Raw genomic sequence first — 25,896 nt, forward strand, 5'->3', positions numbered from 1 at the left:
TAGTTCCAAGGCTTCCGATGGATGGCGCCACCTAATGGACTTTTCGGCTGAATCACGGAGGAATTCTCATGGAGAAATCTTTGTTCTGTAGGGATGGAATTTTTAAATTTCAGAGGTACTTAATGCACACTCCTGCTCAGAAAATAAGCAGAAAGAAAAGGTATGGCTGTAAAAAAGTGGAATTAAAACATACAATTTACGTATGAAGTAGAGACTGCATCGCCGAATGCAAATAGCCAACCAAAACTAGCATTAAATGCAATCCCGCAGTCAAACCACAACGCCTTAAAAGGGGCACATGAGACCTATGCGTTAGTTCGCAAGCAGCGATATTTTCGCGTAATCCGAGATAGCCAAAACGGAAAGCATGAGACGAGGACCCCTTTGTATGAAGAAATGGGTTGGAGGGCTGTCGGGATGTTATAAGGTGGTGCCAGACAATTCGTTGTTGCGTTACAGCTCAATGTGCATCGTAGTGCCATCAACAGGTTGTGGAATCATTACCAAAGGGATCGGAAAACCGAGTAGAAGATGTCATTTTGAACACCGGAGGATTACCACAACAGCAGACGGTCGTTCTTGTTGCTGTGTGCAAGACGCCGCAGATCACTAACAGCACGATTGCTGGCGTCGCATCTCTCTGCTGCTGCAAGAGTCATATCTCGCCAAACTGTGCCGCGTCGGCTGATCGATGGTGGACTATACGCCCCCCGACCAGTGTTTGTATTCTTCTGTTCCTGCATCACAGTTGAACATCAGAGCAGTGGGGTCACGTACTCTTTACTCAGGAGTCTCGATTTAACATTCAGAACGATTCCTGAAGGAAAATGTTACGCCGAAAACCAGGGACACGCTATAGGGGGCCAAATACCGTCGAAAGAGACCATGGTTTGGGATAGTAACGAACGGCCGCCCCGACTTCTAGTTGTTTCCTGGTGGTTCCGTCAGAGCCATCCGATATTGCAAAGAAATTCTACACCCTCTTATGCGTCTTTTTATCGTTGCAATGGATACCGACGCGATATGTATGGATGATAACGCATGCACGTATAAAACTGGAGTAATGCAGAGTTCTCTGGAGAGTGAAATCCTTCCACATCTGTCATGACCTGCTTCATCATCGGACCTGAATTCCATACAGCACGTTTGGAACATGTTGATACGACGGACAGCAGGCCGCAGTGTGCTGCCAGGCACTCTTTACGATCTCCAACATGCGTTACTACAGGAATGGAAGCTACTGCCACATGAAGCAATCAACGACACTATTGCCAGCTTGCCTCGGCGCTGTCAAGCATGCATTTCAGCTAGAGGATATTATACCCGTTATTAGCGTAATGTTTCCATTGCACATTTTCCCGATCTATTTAATCTTTTGCAATGTGATGGTCGTAATACATGTGTTTTTATAGTTTATTAGTAATGCCACGCCAACCTCTTGGATCAGTTGTTACTTGCGTATGGACATTCTGAGTCTGAGCCTGAAGATAGGGAGTTTTACCAAGCTCTATAAAATGTCGATGAGTTGCAGATAAAGCTTAAAGATGAAAAGCCAGTAAAAGAAAAAGTTAGGCATGCTGAAAAGAAATTTTACGCTCTGCAATTTTCGAAGGATCACGAGTACACCATAGAACTCGTCAGAAGGCAAAATATGCGAAGGAACAGAATGATTGAGAAATCGCGGCCTGCTAAGCCCTCGAAACGTACTGATGAAGAAGGATGGGAGAAATCCTCCAAAACTTTCAAATCGACGCCCGTATCAAGCAAGACGCCAGTTAAGGATACTTCTGCCCCAGCAGCCGCTTCTGTGGTTCCTATGAACAACAATTTCGAAGTGCTGAACGTTTTGCCGCAAGAGACTTTTCGAAGTGCTGAAGGTTTTGCTGCAAGAGACTGAAGTCATGGACTGCGCAAATGCCTCTACGTTGGATGAAAAGTAAGAGACTTCATCTGATCCCCTGCCAGTACAGGAAAAAAGATCGAGTGCCTCCCATTATTTGCCCTAGGCCGGAGGTTACGTGGAATGAATTGCGAAGTTTGTTCTCTAAAAATGGAGTTCAGAATTACAGTGGAGTGCTGAGTAAAGAAAGAATCACTTTTCATTTTGAGTTTACGGATTCTAGAGATAGAGCACTTCCGATGCTTATACAAGAAGAGACTGAATTCAGTACCTTTCGTACCAAGAAAGAAACACCACTGAAAGTAGTGGTTCGTGGACTTACCGATTCTTCGGCTGATAAAATCAAAGACGAGTTAAGTAAAGAAGGCTACCCGGTGATTAAAGTTACGCAGTTCACCAGGAAATCCGAAGGTAAAGAAGTTACGCTGTGTTTTTTGTGTCGCTAAAGCGTACAGATGCAGGAAGAGCTATCTATAAGAAGAAAAAGCTGCTCGACCTTCGAGTTACGTTTCGTAAGTACAGAAGTAACCGGAACACGATGATGTGCTTCCGCTGCCAACGGTTCAGTTTGGTTTATTAGATTACGGCAAAGCACTCGAGGGCTATCTGCCTTAAGGGAGGGATGCATTCGTGGAGGACTTTTTAAGGGAAACTGGCTCGTATACACGTTACACATGGGGAAAACCACGAAAAGACCCATGCAGCCAGCCCGTTGGCGGGATTCGAACCTCGGACCGAACTACCAGCGTTCAGCGACGTTACCGCTTGGTCGCTGGTGGTGCCCACCAACGGTTCGGACATGGCCAAATTTTCTGCAATAACCAACCAAGATGCATGAAGTGCGAGTAGAATCATCTGGCCTATACTTGTACCCTTCCCAGCGCTAAGGAAATTTCCAGGTCGAGGGTCCTGGTTATGGTGCACTTGTACCCTTCCGAGAGGAAAGAAACCAACTTGTATAAATTGCAAATTGGATCACGTGGCTTCAGCTAAGATTTGCGAATCTCGCCCGCAAGTTCGCAGCAGAACTGTTCAGAAGAAGCAAGCCCTGCCTATGATGAAACAAACCCCTCCCACAAGACGCGCCAATCAGGGAGCCTTCGATGGAGCAACCTACCTCTCGTACCAATCGACCTTTACACGGACTGTATTTCTTCATTAACTGGTAAATGTGCATCTCTTCTTCGCCCTAGAGTTGATACTATTAAGCCAGATGCCAGTGTTAAGCCTAAGCTTAATAAGCGTAAAAATGAGGGGAATCTCAGTGATTCCAGTATCGAAGATTTTGTTTTTAAAAAACCACCAAAACTAGTAAAGCTGTTAAATGTACTCCTCCTAAAGGTGATATTACACTGAAAAATAGATTTGCTAAGTTAGCTGATAATAGTACTGTAAATGATAATACCTCATCTGATAATAATATAAATGTTAACAATACTCCTAACAATAGTATTTGCAGATATTCTTGTAATAATGTTTCTCCTAATGAGAGTTCTAATCCTAGTAATAATGTTGATTCTGGTAACGTGATTAATAATAATGTTCCTGTAAACTCTGCTGATAAGAATGATGCTACTCTTCGTAAGGTACCTCCCATCATGGTTAAACCCCCGCAAGGCACAACTTATTATGACTTTTTAAAATTACTCTCGAAAAAAATTCCCTGCAAACAAGTTCTTTGGCCGCACTAGCAACGAATTTCTTAAGATTGAATCTGCAACGCCAGATGACCACCGCATTCTTAGTAATTACTTTGATAAAAAATCCATTGCACTACCTAATTAAGCCTAGGCACGAAAGGCCGGTTAAAGTTTTAATACGAGGTCTGCCTTCAGACTCTAACATTGATACAATCTCAGAGTCCCTTCGCAATCTTGGATATAATATCCATAAAGTTGTTCAGTTAACTAAATACAAGACCAAGGCTCCCATGCCTCTATTTCAGGCGCAGTTAATTCCCAATGACAAGATCGAACATATTTATCTTGAAAAATATCTTATGTATTTTCATATTTATATTGAAAAATATGTGTCTAAAACACAGGTTCCCCAATTATACAATTGCCAGAAATGGCATCATTCATCCGAGAACTGCCACTTTGCACCTCGTTGTGTAAAGTGTGCAGGGTTCCATAAGACTGGCGATTGTGACAAGGGTCACACAGATAAACCCATTTGTGTAAACTACCAAGGCCGCACGTGGCCTCGTACAGGGGTTGCTTTAAGTTTCCTAAGGCTAAGAAAAGTCTAAAAATATCCGCAGTTAAGTCAGGCACCAGTTACGCACAAGCACTGCAACCTAAACCCACTTACTCACTGAAACTACCAGTAGTCAAGCGGCTACTGCCGATCTTCCATTCACCAGTAGCAATGCAGTACCCAGTAATAATTATGCTTCTGTGTTACATTCTGCTTCATCCAATTGCACGCAATTCAATGTTTTTGAGTTATTAAATATCATGAGAGAAGTAGAAAATATGTTTGGCCATAATATCAGTAAAATTATTTCAATTTACAAAAACAAAATGGATGAACTTAGAAAGTGTGACAGTATATTAAACAGAATTCAAATCATGTACCTCATATTAGAGGAGATACACCAGCTTGATAACAATACACCCTAATTTGTTCATTATTTCTACTGTACTCATTATGAGTCTCACTAGTTAACTCCACATTTCACCTTATTTCTCTTCCAGTAAGCTACACCTAAGTCCTTGATCCCCAAATTACTTTAATTTTCCCCTCAGTCTTCTAATGCGCTCATGCAACTTCTTCCGCACATTAAATATAATTGACAGTTACTTGCATCATTGGCACTTCTTTATCTCACGGTTTTCACTTGCACACTTACCCTTCGACTTCAACGGTTATTGCACGCGGCAGGAGTAGATGTACCTTATTTGTTTCCTCACTCGGAAGTATGTGTATTTTATGCACAATTCAAGTTCGAACTTTTCTCCTGTACTTTCAAACACTATGCGTTCGAAAACCGCCATTTAATGTTATCCTGGGATTGCGTCACGTACGCGGGTGCCCGTCAAAGCAAGCTGCAATGCTGCCTGAGCTGAAGACCGCCTGCGAAATCCTACTCTGCCGCGTTAAAGAAGCAGGCACCGGATTTCAACGTGGATAAACATATGAAGATTGTGTTCTACAAATTCGTAGATAAATGTAAGCAGCTGAGCTTCTCTCAAGAGAAAGTGCTTCTCACCCTGGGTATCGTGGAGGAGATGATTAAGATGGAGTGGTAATTTCTGCCAGGACTTAGTTTCATGACTTTATTAACTTTTCAGTTGATCTAGGCTACAAGAGATGGAGCCACGTTATAGGCATTCTTCAAAGGAGGATATTCTAACCTCCTTGCATTCTTCTAACTTAGGACTTTTCTCTGCCAGTGAAGTTTGAGGCATTTCTCTTGACCTCCCCACGGATCGGGCCTTGCAGCTTGTTAGCGATCATTTTCTACTTGCAGATTGACTTAACGTGATGCGCCTTCATGGCAAATGTTTATCGCTTTCTAAATGGGAAAGGAAATTTCATTAGTGGGAGGAGCGAAACAGCTCCTCCCACTTTGAGCAAAGTAGTAGAAGTGGGATGTCCTGTTGGCTAACTGTCTGTGTCGGCTAACTGTCCCTGTCGACTAACTGGTGTCGGCTAAGTGTCCGCGACCGCTGCTGTCTGTCTGCTGCTTTCTTGCTACGAAGTTATAAAAAATGTAAGCTTTTTGGAACAGTCACATTTAATGTGCCGACTTGTGTGTAGCCGCAACATTTTGCTGAAAATAAAACTGAAGATTTAATCTGCTTTCGCCTCCAATTTCCTAGTCATTATGAATCAACAGGCCTACGCCATCGAAATTCTTGCTCTTCAGTTACTTTGTTTTTATAACAACTGAGTCGTAAATGTATATAATTAAAACACTGAAAAAGTACTCAATAAATGTAATAAACATTAAAGAAAGTTGTAAAATACTATAAATAATAGTATGTTGTTATGTTTAATTTTACGGATCGCCTTTTGTCTTTATTATATTTATTGAGGAAAACAAGAATATAAATTTGTTTAAGTTCATGGTTTATTTCTACTGCTGGTCCTTTTTTTTTAACATGACAGCAGCCAAAATACGCGAAATTGTACTAAAGATAACGGTATTATCTATGAATATAAACAATATTATATATGAGTATTTTATATGAATTATCTATGGATATTTGGTGTTATCTATGAATATTTTTCCTTCTTTTGGATGGATACCATATAGTATCCAAAAGAAGGAAAAGGCATCCTTTTTTAATTAAAATATAATATCCTCTTTTTTAAAAGTGTTCGTGCAGTGTAAAAGTATTATTTTAATATACATACATTTGTTTCTATAATTATAGTGTTTTTATATTTGTGTACAGCATGAATCGCCACGAATGATTCTCACACATGGAAACTATACGACGAATTTTGCAACCTGTCTTTTCTCGGATAAGTCCATCGAAGATTATTATCTGCCTGAATAACGGACGATATTTTAAAAATTTTATCTTAATAGCGATTGTTTTCCGGAATTATTGAAAAAAAAAAAAAAAAAAAAGATAAGCCCCCCCCCGAGCATTCCTGTTCATAATGCCAACACCGAAATGGTTTTTTAACTGAAAAACGCTCAATGTACCAAGGAGAGTTACAGTAAGCAATAATACTTACACAATACAATTTTAAGAGTGTGACATGCTCGGATTTTTATACGAGGCGTATTCGGAAACTAAATACCGTTTTGAAAAAAGAAAAAAAAAAAAAAAAAAAAAAAAAAAAAAGTAAAACAATTTTTTCGAATCCAATTTTATTTTTACATGAAAGTACATGTCTTAAACTATTTTTCAACATAGTTTCCACCAATGATCAAACACTTGTCATAGCGGGTGACCAGTTTTTGCATACCATCGTCAAAGACACTTCCCGCAAGTTTCGATAACCACGACTCCACAGCATTTTTCGTGTCATCGTCAGATCCAAAGCGCTTGCCACCAAGCTCGCGCTTCATGTGCAGGAACAAGTGATAGTCGGACGGCGCCAAGTCCGGGCTGTACGTCGGGTGATCGAACTGCTCCCAATGAAACTGTCGAATTAACGATTGAGTGACACCAGCAGTATGGGGCCGAGCATTGTCATGGAGCAACACAATTCCTTTACTGAGCATTCCTCTTCGTTTGTTTGAATGGCACGCCTTAATTTTGTTAAAGTTTCACAATATCGTGCCGCATTAATGGTTTCACCTCTGGGAAGAAATTCAGTAAGCAAAACGCCTTTCCTATCCCAGAAGACAGTGCACACGATTTTTTGTGACGACATTGTCACTTTGAACTTTTGTTTTTTCGGAGAATGAGTGTGTCTCCACTCCATCGATTGTTGTTTCGATTCTGGTGTGAAATGACACACCCAAGTTTCATCACCTGTCACAATTTGGTTTAAAAAGTTTTCTTTCTCATCACTGTACCGCGTGAGAAATGTCAGGGAACTACCAAGTCGGTTTGTTTTGTGAACATCAGTGAGCATTTTTAGAACCCATTGGGAACACAGTTTGCGATAACTCAAGCGGTCAGACACAATTTCGAACAAAACAGTACATGAAATTTGTACGTGCCTCTGAAAGAGTTGGCATTGTGAAGCGTCTGTTCTCATGAATTGCTTCATCAACTTTCCTTACCAAATCATCGGTGACAACAGAAGGCCGACCACTCCGAGCCTCGGCGTGGTGGACATTTGTTCGACCTGCATTAAATATTCTTACCCACTTTCTCACCATTCCATCACTTATCGCGTATTCACCGTAAACTTCTGTCACTTGACGATAAATTTCGGCCGGTTTAACATTCCTCGCGTTCAAAAATTTAATCACAGCACGAATCTCACAGTCAGCAGGAGAACTAATTGTCTTAAACATTTTGAATGTGCACAGCAAACTGAAAACACAACATAGAGCAACCAAAATGGCGACAATTGAAAGTCAGTGAACAAGAAAGACTAGTGCGCATGCGCAGGACGCTTACCACAGCGCTGTGACGGCGCTAGAATGAAACGATACTTAGTTTCCGAATACGCTACGTAGTTATTTATTACGAAATGAAGAGTTTTTGACAATAATAGGTAGCTCTGAGAAGTATGTTTAAATCTCTAATTGGTCAGAGCAATATGCTTTCTCATTTTAATGCCTGAAGTTTTCTTCATCATAAAGGTTTATACAGAATTTTATATGTATTTTGAAACATCCTCCTTTTGCACTTTTTTTTACATGATAATCCTATGTATGAACACAGCCAATCATAGCGACTCATTATTCCTCTTGAATCAGTCACATTTTTATGTGAGAATTTTAATTTTTTTTAAGCATGATTTATTTTATGACTTGACAGTTGCCAAATTATGAAGAGACTGCTATTAAATTTTTCCAGAAAAAGAATTAGCCATTGTTCAAATAATCACAAAATGAAATTACATTTTAGTATTAATGTAACAAAATAATATTGCATACAAGACTTATTCCAAGAGAAGAAGTAACTATTACAAATAATTTACTTCATGAAGCTTTCATTAAAGCTGAAATATTGTTCTAAAATATTAATGGATGATTTTATTTTTAAGCAGTAATGTGTCTCAACACCACAGCTGTAATTACTATTACAAGTTATACTTTACTCCAATACTTTCCCTTGATGTTAACTGCTGTTACCTTGATGGAAAACAATTTTTTTTTTTCATTTTTTACATTTCACATGATATATGACAAAAATTTTCAGGCAATGCGTAAAATCATCGGAAGATGATATGTAGAGTTGCAGACATGATGGGCCACCTGATCATTAATTATTAGCAGTGTTAAAGAGCAATCTTTATACACACAAAACTGTTCAAGAACTGGGTTTCTAATAGTTACATAAAATAAATTTCGACTATAACTCTTTAAAATTTATTATATACCACACTCAATTCATTCTCAATTTATACATTTTATGAAAGATTTCCTGGATTAAATACAATTTGAAATAAAAGAGAAATTTTAGTTTAGTACTGTTTTTCAACTAAAACTAATGAAATTTTACTTTTGACTTATCATGATGTGTTACTTTGTTCACATTGCTACATAAGACTATTAATATAAAACAGAACATCAAGATAATATTAAATAAATTATTTTGAATCTATAATTTCCAAAATAAATCATGCATTCTGATCTTTCATTTCATTTTGATATTTAAAAAAAAAAAGTGTCTTCAAAATCTGGGTCTTTAAAAGGCTCCAAATTTCCAGTTTTCACTGTATTTTATAAACTGAGTGACTGTATGCCATTACTGAAAATTTTTAAAGTTACTTTTCTGACTGCATTGGATAAAAAAACAACTGAACATTTTTAAAGTTACTTTTCTGACTGCATTGGATAAAAAAACAAACACTATGTTATTTTCATAAAAAAGATTTTTCAGAACAATGTGTTAAATGTACTAATAAAAAAATATGGAAACTCCTTAAATTAGCAGTTGAATTTTCTATTTGATTACCTTACAAACTTGCATGAAGATCTCGTACGTCTTATGATGTTTCCATTGTATGTTAAACAGTCTATGGAGATTGAAATTCCAAGGTCAACTTGAGAGAATATTAAATAATAAGCATACTGATGAGAAAATTCAACATTGAAATTTAAATTAAAGATATAAGATCAATTTATTGAAAGTTTTACTTTGATTAGTGTTACAATATATTGATTTTTACAATAACATCTAAAAGTAATATAGATAAATATAATCATTTCACTATATAACTTCAAGGTACAGATGTCTTTGTTACTCATCATAGCTATGATATATAAAAAGGGTAATGATGTAGTAAGCCACTAGAACTTTTAGTTATTTATTTCTTCCTTAGAATGCACCACTAAAATGCTGTTTTAAAATTAAAATGTGAAATAAAATGGCAGGAAAAAGAAATAATTAAAACAACCAATTTTAGATCCGCCATCTAAAAAATAATTTTAGTTCTGCATCTAAAAAGTAACTAAAATTGATAACTCTACTAAAAGTTGACTGCACACTACATCATTACCATAAAAAGAATACAGAGAAAGTACTCCAATTCTTTAAAATAAACTCCTTTTTTTTTAGTTAACGCAAGGCACAAGTAAGTGGAATACTTGAAAAAAATTTTGCATATAGTTTTATTGAGTAAAAACTCTGTAGTTTTGTAGTGGAGTATAAGAAAAGTAAATTGAATTATGGGTAACAATGAGAAAAAGAAATATGTTCTGTGGTTTTATGCAGACAGTAAAAGAGAAAAAAAAAAAAAATAAAAATAAATAAATAAATAAATTTTTGGTATTTTAACATAATGGACAGAAAATTAATGAAAAAATGACAAAATAATAAATTTTTTAGGCTATTAAATACAGACTTTATAATTTGCTACCTGGAAACGGAGGAAAAACAGAAAAATTAATTAAAAAAATTAAAATACACTCTGATGAAATTTACACATTTATACTGAACAAACTGATCAGAACTTTCACAAATTACATATAGAAAGTGCTTTAGTTAAGAGTCTAAACTATCTTAAAGCTAGTTTATAAGCTGAAATAACACTGCCATAAAAATTGAAATTAATCACGAAATTAAAACATTATATGATAATCAGATGAATGTGATTGGTTGTTCTCTTTTATTTGAAAGTATATAAATAACCTTCATTCATATCATAAGCTCAACATTTCCTTTCATTCTCCAGAAAAAGTATTTCAACTACTGATGGTTATTTATTCATAATGTTATCTTGCACCACTTACTTAACTAGGGCATTAGGAAGTACAATCTATTTAAATCTTAAGTTATGGAAAATATGTCAACTTGTTAACTCCCGAGTGGCATGACTGCCCTCATATGTTCACATTTTTTGTCATATGGTTTAGATTAGCTTACATTTTAAAATATTTTGATTTCTTACTTTCTTTTATAATGTAAATATACATTAATGAATGGAAATTTAAAGTAATTATAGAAGTTTATGTAATGAATTCTATCTAAATATAGGTTTTATAAGCAGATTCAAAAATCTGTGCCACTCAAAAGGTTAAATAACAAACAGATCCCAATATACATGACATTATTCTTAATTAAATTAATATTAATAAAATACCTGAAGCATTACAAATTAAATCAATCATAAATTGAAATTAAAAAAAGACCCCCCTTAAAAAAAGGACAGAAAATGGCCCTAAGGGTTTAGTTGGCTCAATTGACCTACATGTTAGAATATTTTTAGCTTAGTGAATTAACTGCTTAAAATTGAATTGTACCATTTATTTAGGCAATTTTTAGGAGCTAATTTTATTGCTCATTTAAGAAGTGAACTGGTTCTAAAAACGTTTTTAAAAAAATATTCATTTATACAGAAGAAAAAGTATTTAGGTAAGGGTATTAAACAAAGGTAATTAAGATAAATGATATTTATGGCTCACCAAAGTAGCAGATTTAAAGATTGTTTTATGATGGATTTTTTAATAACACCATTGGTTTAAAAAAAAAAGTGTTCATTTAGGCAAAAGGTACACTTTGAAATGCAACATTGTACAGTTTAGAAGATACCAAGAATTTATGCGAACAAATTCAGAAATTAAAATCTAAAATGAAGTCATACCAATTTCAAATTCCGTTAAATATCAGGGAGTCATTATTGATAGCTGTCTCACCTTTAAAGATCACATCGTAAATCAAGTTAACAAAGCAAACAGAGCTTTTATGGTTGTATAGAGTTTAATGGGATGAAAATCAAAACTCAGCATCAAAGTAAAAAAAGAACATTATACGTAACCTTAATTAGACCTATTTTATTATATGCAGCCCCAGCTTGAACCACTGCTTTAAAAACAGAAAGAAGAAAAAGTGAAGTTTTACAAAACAGAATACGTCGGGCAATGGTAAATGCCCCATGGTCGTGCGGGACTCAATAATAGATTCTGACTTAAAGATCAACCCTATTCAAGAAAGATTCTAATAGGAGCCCATAATTTCTTCGAGAAAATGAAAAATTCATCTTATACTGCTCTAAATAAGAAATAGTTAATGATGATCCTATTGTAGAGAACATAGTGAAAAGGGTAAAAGTTTACAATTGGGTGCTCCTTATTTTTTGGCAGTTCTTTTTGACGCCAAGATCGGTGCTAGGAAGGCACAATTTCAAGATGGTCGCTACACAAAACCAAAATAAGAAGTCAAAGAATTGCACAAACTCTGTGCCCATGTACACATTGATCTGTTTTCACTGAAAAAAAAAAAAAATCCCAGAATTGCACAAACTAGGCATTGCGCACCACCTTAAATTTTTCCATGTACATATCAATCTATTTTCATAAAAAAAAATCAGGAAGCTAAAACATAGTTAAAACTATCATGGTAACCAGAAATGAGGTTTCATCGCCAAAAGTAAAAAAAAAATTGTCGCTAATCGAACGGGCACCCAATTCTACACTAGAGCTGTGAAAAGACTAAGGTCTATTCAACACAATTCTAAGTAGTAACTGTATATATGCACATATTTCACTGACAAAACATTACGGACTTTGCTTCCTGGCAAAGAATTGGAACTTTGCTCAAATTCTTAGTGATTTCAGTTTTTACTACTTGCTTTATCTACTATACTTCCGGCAAAGTTTGTGAACTTTGTTGCCTGGTAGTAAAGCAGGCTTATGGACACTACTTATTATTTTTAGCTACATTTAATTAATTATCTTATTATTGTGCTACTTAAAATTCAATATGCCTCCAATCTTCAATCCTAATTCGACACTTCGTACAATGTGACTAAAGTGATAACCAATAACATTGCTGCAAATTCAAATTCTCTCACTTTTACATTCAAGTTACTTCACAAGTTCAAGCTAAAATAAACTACAAGAATTATTTTTATCTAAATGAAATCTAAGATTTATTCTTAATTCTTCAGAAAATTATGCTAACCACAGTGCACATTAGTGCATCTGCTTAGATTACGAACTAAATCCCTTGACTTCACCTCTTCCATTTTCACCTTTGGATGAGCGATTCAACTGCAAACCTACAAAAACTAATTACCATGAGGGGCTGAGTGGCCTTATGGCATAAATTTGAATGAACTGGTTAAAATTCACAGTAACTGCACACCAGAATTAAAAGAAACGATTTGCCAATTGAGGCAAAAGAAAGAAAAAGAAATACAGGTAAGGGTATTAACCAAAGGTAATTAAGATAAATGATATGGCTCAACAAAGCAGTACACTTTAAAACTGTTCTATGTCAGAACCACATAAAAAAATGAGATCTCAAAATAAGTTTGGTTAAGTAATAGCAGATGAAACTACTGATGTTTCATACACATAGCAACTGGTATGTTTATGAACAAGTATGAAACAACAACAACTGGTTGTTGTTTTTTGATAAGTTTTACATAACGAACAACTGGTTGAGAGATTCTGGGAATTCATGAATCCACCTGGGCATGATGCAAAATGTATAGCTGAGTGTTTTCAAGCAAGTTTGAAGCACAAACCCCAGAAATCAATATCATGACAGTGTAAGCATGATGAATGGTCATCACTCTGGTGCTCAAGCTTTTATTCAATGTGTGCTAACGTTGGTGAAAAATGCATGATAAATGACATACCAAAATTTAATGAAAAAAATTATTGATTTGTTTGTCTCAAAAAAGATAAAATTTAATATACAAAAATTATACTTGACCATTTTTTAACCAACATTCAAAGATATACTGTAATCAATATAATGGTTTTATCACATTCCACAGTAAGAAATAAAATGTTTTAATTTTGTTACTTATGTTAACTTGCTTTCTTTTAGCTGCATGGTTTTCCTTAAATATGGGAACATGCAAATGTATTTAATTAGTAATTTATGTCATACCCGCATATTTAATTTTTGAAATCACATTCTAAGATCAGGAGTACATTATACGAAACTCTTTTTGGTTGCAAAGCTTAAGTGGATTTTGCAATATTTTATTGCTGTTTGTTATTCACGTGACAAACAAAAGTTTTCACTTACATGGAACTGCTAAAGAAATTTAAAACCAACTCTATGCCAGATCACAATTTATGTTCTAAGGGCTTACTGACAGAGCCATTCCCTACCACAAAACAGATTCCTAATCAGTCACTTCTATTTAGTCTATGGGTAGAGGGCATGGATTCATAATTGCCAGATCAAGCACTGAAATTTGAAGTGTTTTCGTCTGAGAAAGCTAGTATGTGCACTACCTACCAGCGACAAACAGTTTAGTACTGTCTTTTTTCTTTCTTAACCCTCTCAGTATTATGGACACAAAATTCCATATAGAAGGGCAGCTTTCTTATTCATTAAGCATGAAAGTTTCTGCCAAATATTACTGTATCCAATTTTGGGTTAGATGTATACCAGAAGAAAAGGAATCAAAGTTCAAAGTGAGAGAGTTATTTCTTAATTATAATCCAGAAAATACCATTTATTCATGACATTTTGAAGAATTTTAAAATTTCAGAACTAAACCCATAATGCTCTGAGGATTAAAAAAACCTATGACATATATTTTCATGTGCATCTTAAAAGCCTTTTTCATATTATTCCAAAACAGAATTTTTCATTCTATATAATGTCCAACAAAACAGGTAAATATTAAAATTAGAGATCTTTCATAGTTTGCTTAAAAATATCACATATTGTATAAAATGCCTGATTTTTACACTTTTCCCATAAGATATAAAACAAGAAGTATAAAAAATAACTGGAATTATTCCTAAGCAATTTAATTATACTTTACACAGCGAAAGTTTTTGGCTGTGGGTCAAAATCAACTAAAATATGTGTATTAAGAAGATATTTTGGGTCAAAATCAACCAAAATGTGTATATTAAGAAGATATTTTGGGTCAGTGGTATATTTATTTTAAAAGTTTTTCTTGGTGAATAATAAGATAAACTTTATTGAGAAAATAATTACAATATACCTTAAACAATAAAATTATAATTCTATGCACAATTAAACTTTTATTTTTCACATTGCGGTCAAATCAATGGCTTCCCTGAAGCTTAACTTGATGCCAATTTAGTCAAGATCTAGCTTATATTTAGTTAAGATGAATGCAATTTGAATCTAAATTTTCGGTAGTTAATCTGCTCCTGTTTTTACTTGAAATAAATTTCCTGTATAATTTTTTCCTCACATTTATAAGTTGAACCAAATGCAGACATAATGACAAAGCTAATTTTTTTGAATTATCGATCCACTTTGCCAAACTTATTAGTTTCTAATTGAAGTTATGTTATAATTTTTATTTTCTAAAAGTAAAAATGCATGTTCATTACTGTAACTTCATAATTAAACAATATTGTTGTTATTTGCTTTTGGTTTATTTTTTGATGTATTCTTCAAGTACTTGTTTCATACTTATGTTTTATAATTTATTTTACATACTATAGTACAAAGTCTTTAATCTGGACGTCCATAATCCGGACCTCAAAGCTACAAACTTTCATACGCTTATGCATTTACGCACGTACATATAATACCTTTATGCATGCACATATGCATTTATGCGTATGGATAATACTTTAACGCATGCGCGTTTAAGGTATAACGGACTTTATATAGGCTAAAATTATCTAATTATCTATTTCAGTTACTGTTGAAGATTGCATTGTTCCTTAATCTTCTAATTGGACACGGCTTATTATTTTTTGCAGACTGTTAGAACAATTTTATAAAAAAGTAAGATTAAGAAAAAGTAACTTTTGATTATGTCAAAAAGAGTTTCCGATTCTGGAGCTGCCAAAGGATCTACAAAGCAAAAGCATGTTTCGATGTACCGCTTCTGATAGTGAAGAAAGTTACAAAGAGGTATTTGAAAATGAAAAAATTTTGATTGACAAGTTAGTCGGTATTCTCGACACAGCAATTACAGGACTTGAACAGTGGAACTGAACCAGAAATTATGTCTGTTCATAGAATTAAAGAGAAAGTATTAGCACATAAAACGAAGCAACTTAAACAACTTACATTGAAAGAAATGTTTAATAAAGTAAACAAATAAATATTAAGCTTTTTTTTTTGTACATTTTGATACCCTTTAGATCATAATAGCTCTTTATTTCATAAATTACGGTTTCATATTTTTAATTTTATAATTTCTGCATGCCATCTTACGAGATTAAAGTATTCCTCACCAACAACCAAACACCTTTCCTAACATTTTGCAGACTACTAGAATACCATGATGAAACAGTTTTCTAAGTAAGCAAAGTACTTGTATCTCATCTACATCACTGAATTGATTTCTGACAACTTTCTCTAGAAAGAAAAACAGCCTCACTGAGCACGATTTGGTGAGTACTGTGAGTGAAACATATGCACCATGGTGTTCTCCAAGAAATATTAGACAGAGTGTTTCAACAAAAATCTGTTCAATGGTCTTCATTTATAGCCCATCACACTTTCTTAATTTTTCTCATTTCGGCTCATAAATGGATGTCCTACTCATAGCGAGTCTTCATGTAATATGTCCCTATTTTTGAATTCAAAAAACCATTTGTAAACTTTCAATTTACAAAAAACATGACTCTTCACTCCCAGCAACCAAAGAACAAAGTTTCACCATGGAAGTGTGACCTTGGAATGCTGAATACCCTCGTGTGCTCAAGCATGTTCTACAATTGAACCTAATATACAAAAAGCATTCCTACAAAATCTGCTTTGTATGAAAATATTTGAATTCTTGCATGTTATTTACACATTATTATTATTTTAACAATATAAGCAGAAATTCCAAATATTTATGCTTGAAACAAAAATAAAAAGTAAGTTATAGCCCATTATTAGTAATATAGATTATGATTGCATATTTAAATTATTTCGATACAATAATTAAGCAGAAAACTTAAGAATTTAAAGATCAGCATGTATTACAGACTACTGTCATACTTCCATATAATATTTTAAGCTGTTTGCACTGAGTGAAACATTTCTATAATTTAAATTTGCATTTTACATTTGAAGAATTAAATAGAAATTAATACTTATAACAAGGTTAATACTCAAAAAACATTCTATCCAATTAAGTTTTACAGCATTCTAACATCATTTATTTAAGTAAAATATTCCATTTTTTTTTTCAGCACATAAAACATAGTACAGTGAACCATCAGTAACACTTCACTCCAGTATTACATTTGATATGGTGGACCCATGGAAGGAAACTCGAGTGTATTATACGAGATATATTGGGAGTGAAGAGATTAAGTTTCAGCTGCAGTTTTCTTAATAAAAAATAGAATTTCACATACAATCTTTGTGGTGACACAACAATAAAATTAAGGATACCGAGAGAAATACAAATCAGCACGCAGAACAAACTGCTCTACTTAAATCGATGTGATTTGACAAAGTTTTTAAAGGCACAAGATTTTGAGAAGGGGCACACACAAATCAGATAGAGAATGACCCTCTCTACTCAAATTTATGCAATTTGGCATATAGACATGAGCTAATAAAGCTTAGCTACAAAACTGTTGTTTGCAATGTTGGTTATTCCAGTCATTTTTTAATATCCCTACGTACATTGAACACTTTTTCCAACACCTTCAATGAGTAAAAAATGTTTGCTTTTTAACTGACACTACTCATTTGGTAGAGGGACTAATGACGGCAAGAGGGAAAAAATTCCATAAAAGCAAAATTAGGTCCAAAAGTTACCGATAAGGGGAAATGTAGCACCATTCTAGTTTACACAATTGAAATGTTGCATGAAACCCAGGTAAAATTTGAAAATTCAAATGCTTGCACTTCAGTTTGGTAGAGGGCAGAAACCGGTGTTATGACTGCAATAAAAAAAAAAAAAAAAAATCATTGCTGGCAGTAGCAGTGCTTGGGGAATAGTACAACAACTGGATTTGAATTTTTAATGTTAGGGCACATCTTATGGAAAGTTCTCCACTTCTACCCATACAAGATAAGCCACGTGCAGGAATTAAAATACAATGATTATGATGAACAGATGGCACTTGCTCTGACATTTCTTGTCAGGATAGAGAGTGATGATGCTCGAATATAGAAAATTCTGTGAGAAAATGAAGCCCACTTGTACCTAAATGGGAATGTTAACACTCATAATTCTTGAATTTGGGCATCTAAACAATTCTATGCAGTTCAAGAATTCACCAAAAGTTTAGTGTTTGGTGTGGCTTCATGGCAGATTTTATCAGCAGACTATTCCCTTTTGAGAACATTACTCTAACTACACCACACACCTGTGCCATTAACACACAAAGGTATCATGGCATGATGACTAGTTTCGTCATTCTCCAATTTCAGCAGAAGCAAATAACTATTAGGCTGCAGCACCACTGCACATAGGTCTATTGGTACAGCAACTTCACTTTACAGAAGAAAGGCTCATTAAGTTGCTTTTTTTCCACTAATATATCTGCCTCATTTCCTGGATCTAACTCCACGTGGCTTTCCCTGAGAGGCTGTTTGAAGTTCAAGGTCTACATTGTGAGGTCCAACTTTGATGACCTTAAAAGACAATATATCACGGTCTGTACTGAGCATCTTGATGACATGTTATATTTGTTGTTGTGTACAGGGCAATTTGTGATCCATGAGAAGGGTGGTCACATTGTATGATGTCTCTTAATGAATCAAGTGCTATGATACACTAATCATCTCTGTAATCCTTCAGGACAGTTCATTTGCTACATTAAACTTGTGTTGCACTAATATTTCTATGTCAGAGATTTGTCTAATTCTTAGCTGGAATAGAATTACTTTTTTTTGGTAATGGATTTGTCCAATTCTCAACTAGAACGGTGCCAAATTTTCCCCTAGTGGCAACTTTCAGAATTAATGTTTTCTTTACAGAAATCTTTCCCCATCTCATCATTAGTCCCCCTACCCAATTTAGGAATATTCCAACTGATAGATCGAGCTATACATGACTCAGAATAGTGCCAGTTAAAAAAAAAAAAAAAAAAAAATATACATACACGATTCTTGAAACATGACCAAAACATTACAGCAACATATCACAGGAATACAAGTTTGGGCATAACACGAGAAAGGCAATTTGGAATTACTACCCAGAAAATATGCCCTTGCATGAAAAATATTTTTTTTTTCACCCAGTTTAAAATTGGAATTAAAGTAGATTATTTTAGTTAAAAATTATTAATTATTTTTAATAAGACAATCAACTAGATAGTAATAAACACATATCAGAAATTTGACAGGAGGGGCAGAAAATTGAATTGAATATTTTTTAATAGCTATTTGCTTGAGGAAAAGAATGATTTCATGGAGGATTTTCAAGAGGAACCAGGGCTAATCTTTGGAATATGGTAACAGGTAGTTTGGCGACATTTTGATAAGGCGATAAAGGTTCCTAGCTAGGACTTTAGCATTGTACATGGATAAAGTCAAGAGTGTGCGCAATGCCATTTTTTGTGCAATTCTGGGATGTTTTTTTAAGTGAAAATAGGTCGACGTGCACATGGATGGTACTGTGTATGTGCAATTCTTAAAAACGCGGCAAGCAGTGGGCGATTCTGCACTTTCTCCCAATTTTGCACCTAATCTTCGTCATGATTCAGCACTTTTGTTCCATAAAAGTTCTAGCATAAGCGCAATTCGGCTAGCAGATTGTTGGAAAAAAATGTTGAGTAAAAAAAAAAAAAAAAAAACATGGCTTTAACTTCGTGAAAACAAAATGGCGCCCAAACAAAAACTAGCAGGTTGCTGTAGCAGGGTTGGTCGCCAAGTTACCATAATCCAAAGATTAACCGTTTTTTTAATAGCTATTTGCCCGAGGAAAAGAATGACTTCATGGAGGATTTTCAAGAGGAACCAGCTCATATTTATGCATGTACAAGGAATAACCACTTAAAAGTTTCAACACAGCCAAACTGACAGTGAATTTTTGTTTCATATCATACATGTTTTTGTGTTATAAATTGAGCACAGAAATTTTCACGTTCTTTTTTGTGTGTGTGTTATGACAGTATTGCAACAGTATGCAAATTTCGAGATTTGATACATGACTAGAAACACAAAGAAATGTTCAAACTAAAAAAACTAAAAAATTATTTAACTAAACTAACTTTTAGTTAATAATTTAACTAAAAAAAGTGATTTTTTGAATAAAAATTTGTGGTTTAAATTTTTTTTGACTGGTAATAAAATTTATAAAAGTTTCATATTTAAATATAAGTAAAACACTTTCATTCAATTACAACAGACGTTATGCTGGTAAATTATATAATTTCCCAGAAAATTATACATTAATTTGACAAAATTTACAAAATATGGCATGGGTTTTCCTAATCACTAAATTTTTGTACATAAAAATAAGGGGGAGTGACAACAAAGATACTGTTGATATGTAACAACTCAATAATATCCAGTTTAATTTCAACTTGGTTAAACATGCAGATTTCAAGATGATACAAACTCCAGGTCTACAGCCTTAAGATGTTTTTGCAGCAAAAATAACTCGGTGCAAAGCTACTTTTCTTGAATACTGAGAAACAAGATTATATTTTCAAATAATATTTATAAATACAAGTCGAAACCTGCCAAAAATATTTCCTAAATTCTAGAGACCTTAAACATAAATATATTTAAACATTCCAGTAATTTACTGTTTACGGAATTTCACATATGCTTAATCTTTTTACTTTATTTGACATTATCCAATAAAATAGTATATAACTGCTAAAAATAATTCAAAAGCTACTATAAAACAAACTTCTAGCAATAAATTCTGACAAGAAAATTAATTAGTAGAAAAGGCATATAAATATAGTATAATCAGTTTTTATATATTATTAACTAAATAAAATATTTGAGGAAATAAATTTATTTCAAAAGAGGATTTGTTTTATGCACAGAGAATATGAACGACAGCCTATGCAAATATGAATTAGTATCTTTTTAATGATAGTTCAAAGTATTGAATAAAAATGATTTACTACTTAAGTACGAAAACTATATGTATACAATTAATCTTATTCTACTTTAATATATTTCTTACTAAAAATGTACTTAATGTTAACAGAGAAGGTTCTTAAAATAAAATGTACTTAACACAGCCACTTGCATTCAGAAATGTCATTTCTAGTTCTAATGAATTTCAGCACTTAATTTTAGTACTTTTAAAACTTTAAAATACTATATCATGAATTGGAAAACTAGAATATGATATTTAATATACAGAGTATTTGATCCACAGACTAGTTGCAATGCTTGATGATTACTGATACACTGTATGAAGACATTTCACTGTAAAATTTGTTACAGTACTAAGCCAATTAACACAGTCCACAGTGCAATACTGTATCTACTTGGAATTATTGTATACACCTGAGAGTAAAATACTTGATAACCACAAATTCTGTATTATGAACAGCATTTTAAAAGACAACTAAATATCTTAAAATGCTGATTTAAGTACAAATTTTACACAACTTTACAAATGGCAACTTTGTTCTATACAATTTGAACCAGAAAACTGTTACTTCATAACAAATAAAACTGGTCCCTGTCATAAAATGAGTAATGAACTGAGAGTATCAGGACTAATTACTACTAAATATGTTAATCATATGGCTGCAAGGGAAATATATAGATGTACCTTTCCCAGCTTAATTTTAAATAATAGTATTATACTTTTATGGTTATAATTACATGTCATCAAAATCGTTCATAAGAAAATGAAATATAAATGTGGCTTTTTTCCTCTCTGTAACTTGCTGATTAACTTTTTTATATGCTGCAGAATTCTGAGTATCATTTATAGGTTCTCGAAGCAATATGCCACCAAATATGGTTGCAAGCAACTTTCCATCTAGTCTATTTAACGTGCCATGATTTAAAATCTCTCGCAAAAATGCAACTATATATCGAAACACACTTCTGTGAATTCTTGGAATTTCATTGACAACATTTCGACAGCTGATGAAGTTGTTAGAACAATCAAGAGATTTATAATAAAATTCATATGGAATAACTGGCTCTGCCAATGCTTCCAAGAAAAGTAGAAATGCCTCAGCTACTGAATGCACAGAACAGGAACCGAATTCATAAATTCCGCTGTCCAGTTTGTCTCTAATTTTCTCAATTTCATATCGAAGACCAGGTTGAAGAAATAAGTCTTCTTGAGTTAAACCAAACTTATACAAGTGGTCAATTAGTACCCAAATTTCTTTAGGTATTTCAAACTGCTGTGGCTTAAGTTTTGTGGGATTTGACACATTATTCTCCAATTCAAATAGTTCTTCAACTGGAACTTCAGATACAGGAACAGAAATTCGAACCAGTGCTTCAAGAGATGCACCAAAACAGCCAGGGACATAAGAACCTGAAACTGTTATGAATAAATCTTTACCACCTTCTAAATGCAATACTAAAATATCATAAATTTTGTCTTTCCCTGCATTTAACTTATAAGCTATTCTTTTATCAACAAAAACTTCTAAATCAACATCACATTTTTCACCAGGTTTCAAAAATGACATGTAGGGTTTGATACTCAGCCAGTCTTTACAATATCTGGTATCATTCAACTTTTTCTTAAATTCAAACTGAACTGGAACCTGACCAGTATTGGCAATTGTTATAGTTTGGACTTTTGATTCGATAAAATGAACTTTTTCAAAATTTACTTCTAACTTATCCAGGGTAACTTGAGGTAAGAATTCATTTTCTAATTTATCCAGTTTTTTCATTACTTCTTCATAGATCTTTCGATATTTTGATATATCCACTACTTTAACTTTCGATTCAAATACGGCACTAACTGGCTTGTGATCACTATATAAGAGTTTTGGGTGGCTTCTATAGGCTAACTGCCTCATATTTGTTCCTTTCCATAAAATTCTATCGCACCATGCAGGTGGACGATTTTTTTCACTGGAATCCCAGTTACATGTCCCAACATCATATTTATATGTTGGTGCGAAATCAATCACCCCTTCATTGAAACCTACAAAAACTTTTTTCAGTTTATTCTGAATGGTTAGTTGATCATGCTCTAACAGAACTGAATAACATTTTTTCTCTATTAGATTTTTAACCTGTTCATTGTCGAAGTCCATGATTCTGTAATTCATGTCACCCATCCAATATATATGATCATGATCTTTGATGTATTTAGGGGGCTTAAACTGAGTAAAGGCTATCCTAGCACAAATATCATTGTAATCTTGATTACGACGTTCACATTCTTCCATGTGGGCAGCTAAATGGCAATTCACAAAACATATTGGCGTCCGATGAAAGTCAAGTCTAACAGCAACTCCACCTTTATTTCCTAGTTTTCCCATTATACCAGTTCCAACAGTTTCTGCAGCTACATTTTTGACATGTTCAGCTAATTCTTCTTTAATAAAAACTATCATCATAATTCCCACTAATCGTATAAGTTTAACCATTTTATAATTTACATTAGAATTTAATCCAGCTTTAACTGCTTCTAACCATTCTTCTTCTTTTGGAGTATCAGTGAAAAGATACACTTCTTTGCTGAGATCAAGTTCTTGGAATCCAACAACATAAAAGTCTGGTGGCACATCATCTACTGCAAGCCAGTCTTTTAAGGATTCCTTTGGAGACATACCATTTACATTCCATGTACCCATAAACACAGTATATGTTTGCAAGAACACATAATCATCTTCACGCATTGCCATTTGAAGTCGAATAACACTTTCTCTTGCAGCAAGAGGTGTAACACCCATCGCTATGCTTTGCCTGGGCAAATTATTGAATTCTGGTGACTGCATCTGACCTTTAGTTAGATCTGAATCACTATGAGCTGCCATCAATTGTGGAAAATAAGCACTATCTAAATCTGTAAAAGTGTCATCACAGTTCATCGAATTAACAGACTGAGAGTCAAGGTTCATTGCATTCAAACTATCAGCATCATCAAGGAAAAATGTGGATTCCTTTATAACAGGTAAAGGCTGATACTTTACAAGCCACTGGAAATCAGACTGAGGTCCCATTTTTAAAAAGTATGATTCAGATGCTTTTGAAATTTGAGAGGCAAAATTTTTTGTTTTGGCATTATATGGCAGCTCAAATAAAAATTTATGTTTTCCACTTGTAATTTTCAGATACACATTGTCATCAGTATTTGAATCCAAACCAGAAGTTTCAATTTCACATCTAAAGCTATCATTGATAGCTACAGCCTTTTCAATGGTTAAATAACCGGGATTAGAAGACGGAGTCTGTACCAAAATAAAAACTGCATGTTCACCTGAATGTTCAACTAGAGCCAACACCCGATTGGATTTAACCCAATCCTGGACACGACCCGCTTCGATGGATAATAGAACTTTGTCACCTGAGCACAGAAGTCCCTGAATAACAGCTATTTGATCCATTTCTTCGGTTTTGAATTAATTTAAAAAGACATGCAACATTAGAAGAAAAAAACAAGAAAAAGAGTTCCGGGTAGATTCGGAAGTTGTAACCAGATTCATATTAATTTCAAATACAATAGTTTATCATGTTTAATAACTTACATATAATTGCAGGTAAAATGCATTTTTCAGCACTTTATCCTGCATGCATAATCAATCGACTGTCAAGTGGAACCCAAAGTTTGCTATCTAGAATTCCGTCACCGTCGTCGTAAATTCTTAATTCCACCCATTATATCGAGTTGAGTTGTTTGCAGGTAGCTTGCTAACCACGTGTTTTGTTTAATATTTCTATAAATTCCTGAAATGCTTCACGTTAATGATGAAGTGGGTATTTTATGCTAATCTTTTACCCGCAATAAACTTTTAATTCTTTAAATTAATAAAATTATATCACACGAGAACTTAATAAAAAGAACACAACACGTTTATTTTTCATAAATCAAATCCCAAGGATCACTACTTTCAGCATATTTATATAACATTTACATTTATGATATTCCTAAAAAACATTGCTCTTTTCGCAGATGAAACTACAATTTTATGACCCCAAGCTTCTACAGTTACAGTTGTCCAGCTCATTTCTTCAACATTACCTCAATTATCTAGAATTGGCTCACTCTTTGGAGGATTTCAATTCTAGCGATCTCGAAAACATCTCAGCCCTCGCAAATTTGAAAGAGCTTGAATTCTTAAACCTTGCTTCACCAAATCACGTGATCGCAACATTGGTAACCCGGAGAACTACAGACCTGATGACCAAAGCCCAAGAATATGCCATTGCTTATCACTAATTTTCGCCAAAGATCTCCTTTCCGATGTTTTCTCACAGAAACTTCTGGATTTTTCGATTATCTACATGAACGACCTCAAGTAAAGGCTAGAAGCAAAGGTCTCACAATCAAAGGCTTCTTATATGGCCGACTATCCGTGAGAACTACAGACTCTTCCCTCCAATGAGGACACATGGCGTACTATCTCAAGGACGACGCGACGATCTCAAGAACATATCAGCGCTCGCAAATTTGAAGGAGTTGGAATTCTTGAACCTAGCACAACAGAGGTGTTTTGGGCTAGCTGTAAAGAATTGTACTCGTGGTAAACAAACCCAGGTTCGGGTCCCGGCTCATGAGATGCAGCATTTCGTACCGGTGTTAATAGATGGTGACACGGGCAGGCAACTTCTGACGCTTCACCGAACCACGTGATCGCTACACAGTTAATACTGAAAACTCAAAAGCAATAATTTTTCAGAAAGAACAGACAAATTTCACAGCACCAAGACCTCTTCTGTTTGATGAAGAAATTGGCTGGATTGACGAAGTCAAACATCTAGGAGTCATTCTAGATAAAAAATTGACTTTTCAGAAACATTTCAGAGAAACTTTGAAAAAAATTAATATCACGCTTTCAACTATGCTCTCATTTCTTCGCAGAAGGAGTCATTAGGACGCTTCAAATAAACTCCTCTTATATAAATGTATACTTCGACCAGCATTACTCTATGTCAGTCCTG

At 34.2% G+C, this 25,896-nt stretch overlaps 2 protein-coding genes across 4 annotated transcripts in view; both read right to left on the bottom strand.

Annotated features, from left to right (window-relative positions):
• The window catches only part of mTTF (mitochondrial transcription termination factor), a 45,685-nt gene extending 21,069 nt beyond the window's left edge, over positions 1 to 24,616 (bottom strand). The window contains exons 1-2 of one of the 3 annotated variants that reach the window (XM_035367332.2): positions 24,483 to 24,616; positions 9,445 to 9,532 (exon numbers count right to left, since the gene is read on the bottom strand). The gene's annotated coding sequence lies outside the window, so the exon portion shown is untranslated. The remainder of the gene's footprint in view (positions 1 to 9,444; positions 9,533 to 24,482) is intronic. The other 2 variants (XM_085813801.1, XM_035367331.2) reach the window with 2 other exon arrangements.
• Positions 9,592 to 24,485, bottom strand: Ocrl (Oculocerebrorenal syndrome of Lowe). Its single transcript, XM_035367330.2, has one exon. The coding sequence runs from the start codon at positions 24,339 to 24,341 to the stop codon at positions 21,633 to 21,635; it is 2,709 nt and encodes a 902-aa protein (XP_035223221.1). The 5' UTR covers positions 24,342 to 24,485; the 3' UTR covers positions 9,592 to 21,632.
• Positions 24,617 to 25,896: the final 1,280 nt, after the last annotated feature.

Source organism: Stegodyphus dumicola, chromosome 1 (assembly GCF_044657685.1).
Source record: "Stegodyphus dumicola isolate Sdum_Otavi_A_Nest chromosome 1, ASM4465768v1".
NCBI classification, from domain to species: Eukaryota; Metazoa; Arthropoda; class Arachnida; order Araneae; family Eresidae; genus Stegodyphus; species Stegodyphus dumicola.

Coding starts and splice junctions, on each gene's coding strand:
- Ocrl (XM_035367330.2), bottom strand. CDS start 24,341: ATGGATCAAATAGCTGTTATTCAGGGACTTCTGTGCTCAGGTGACAAA.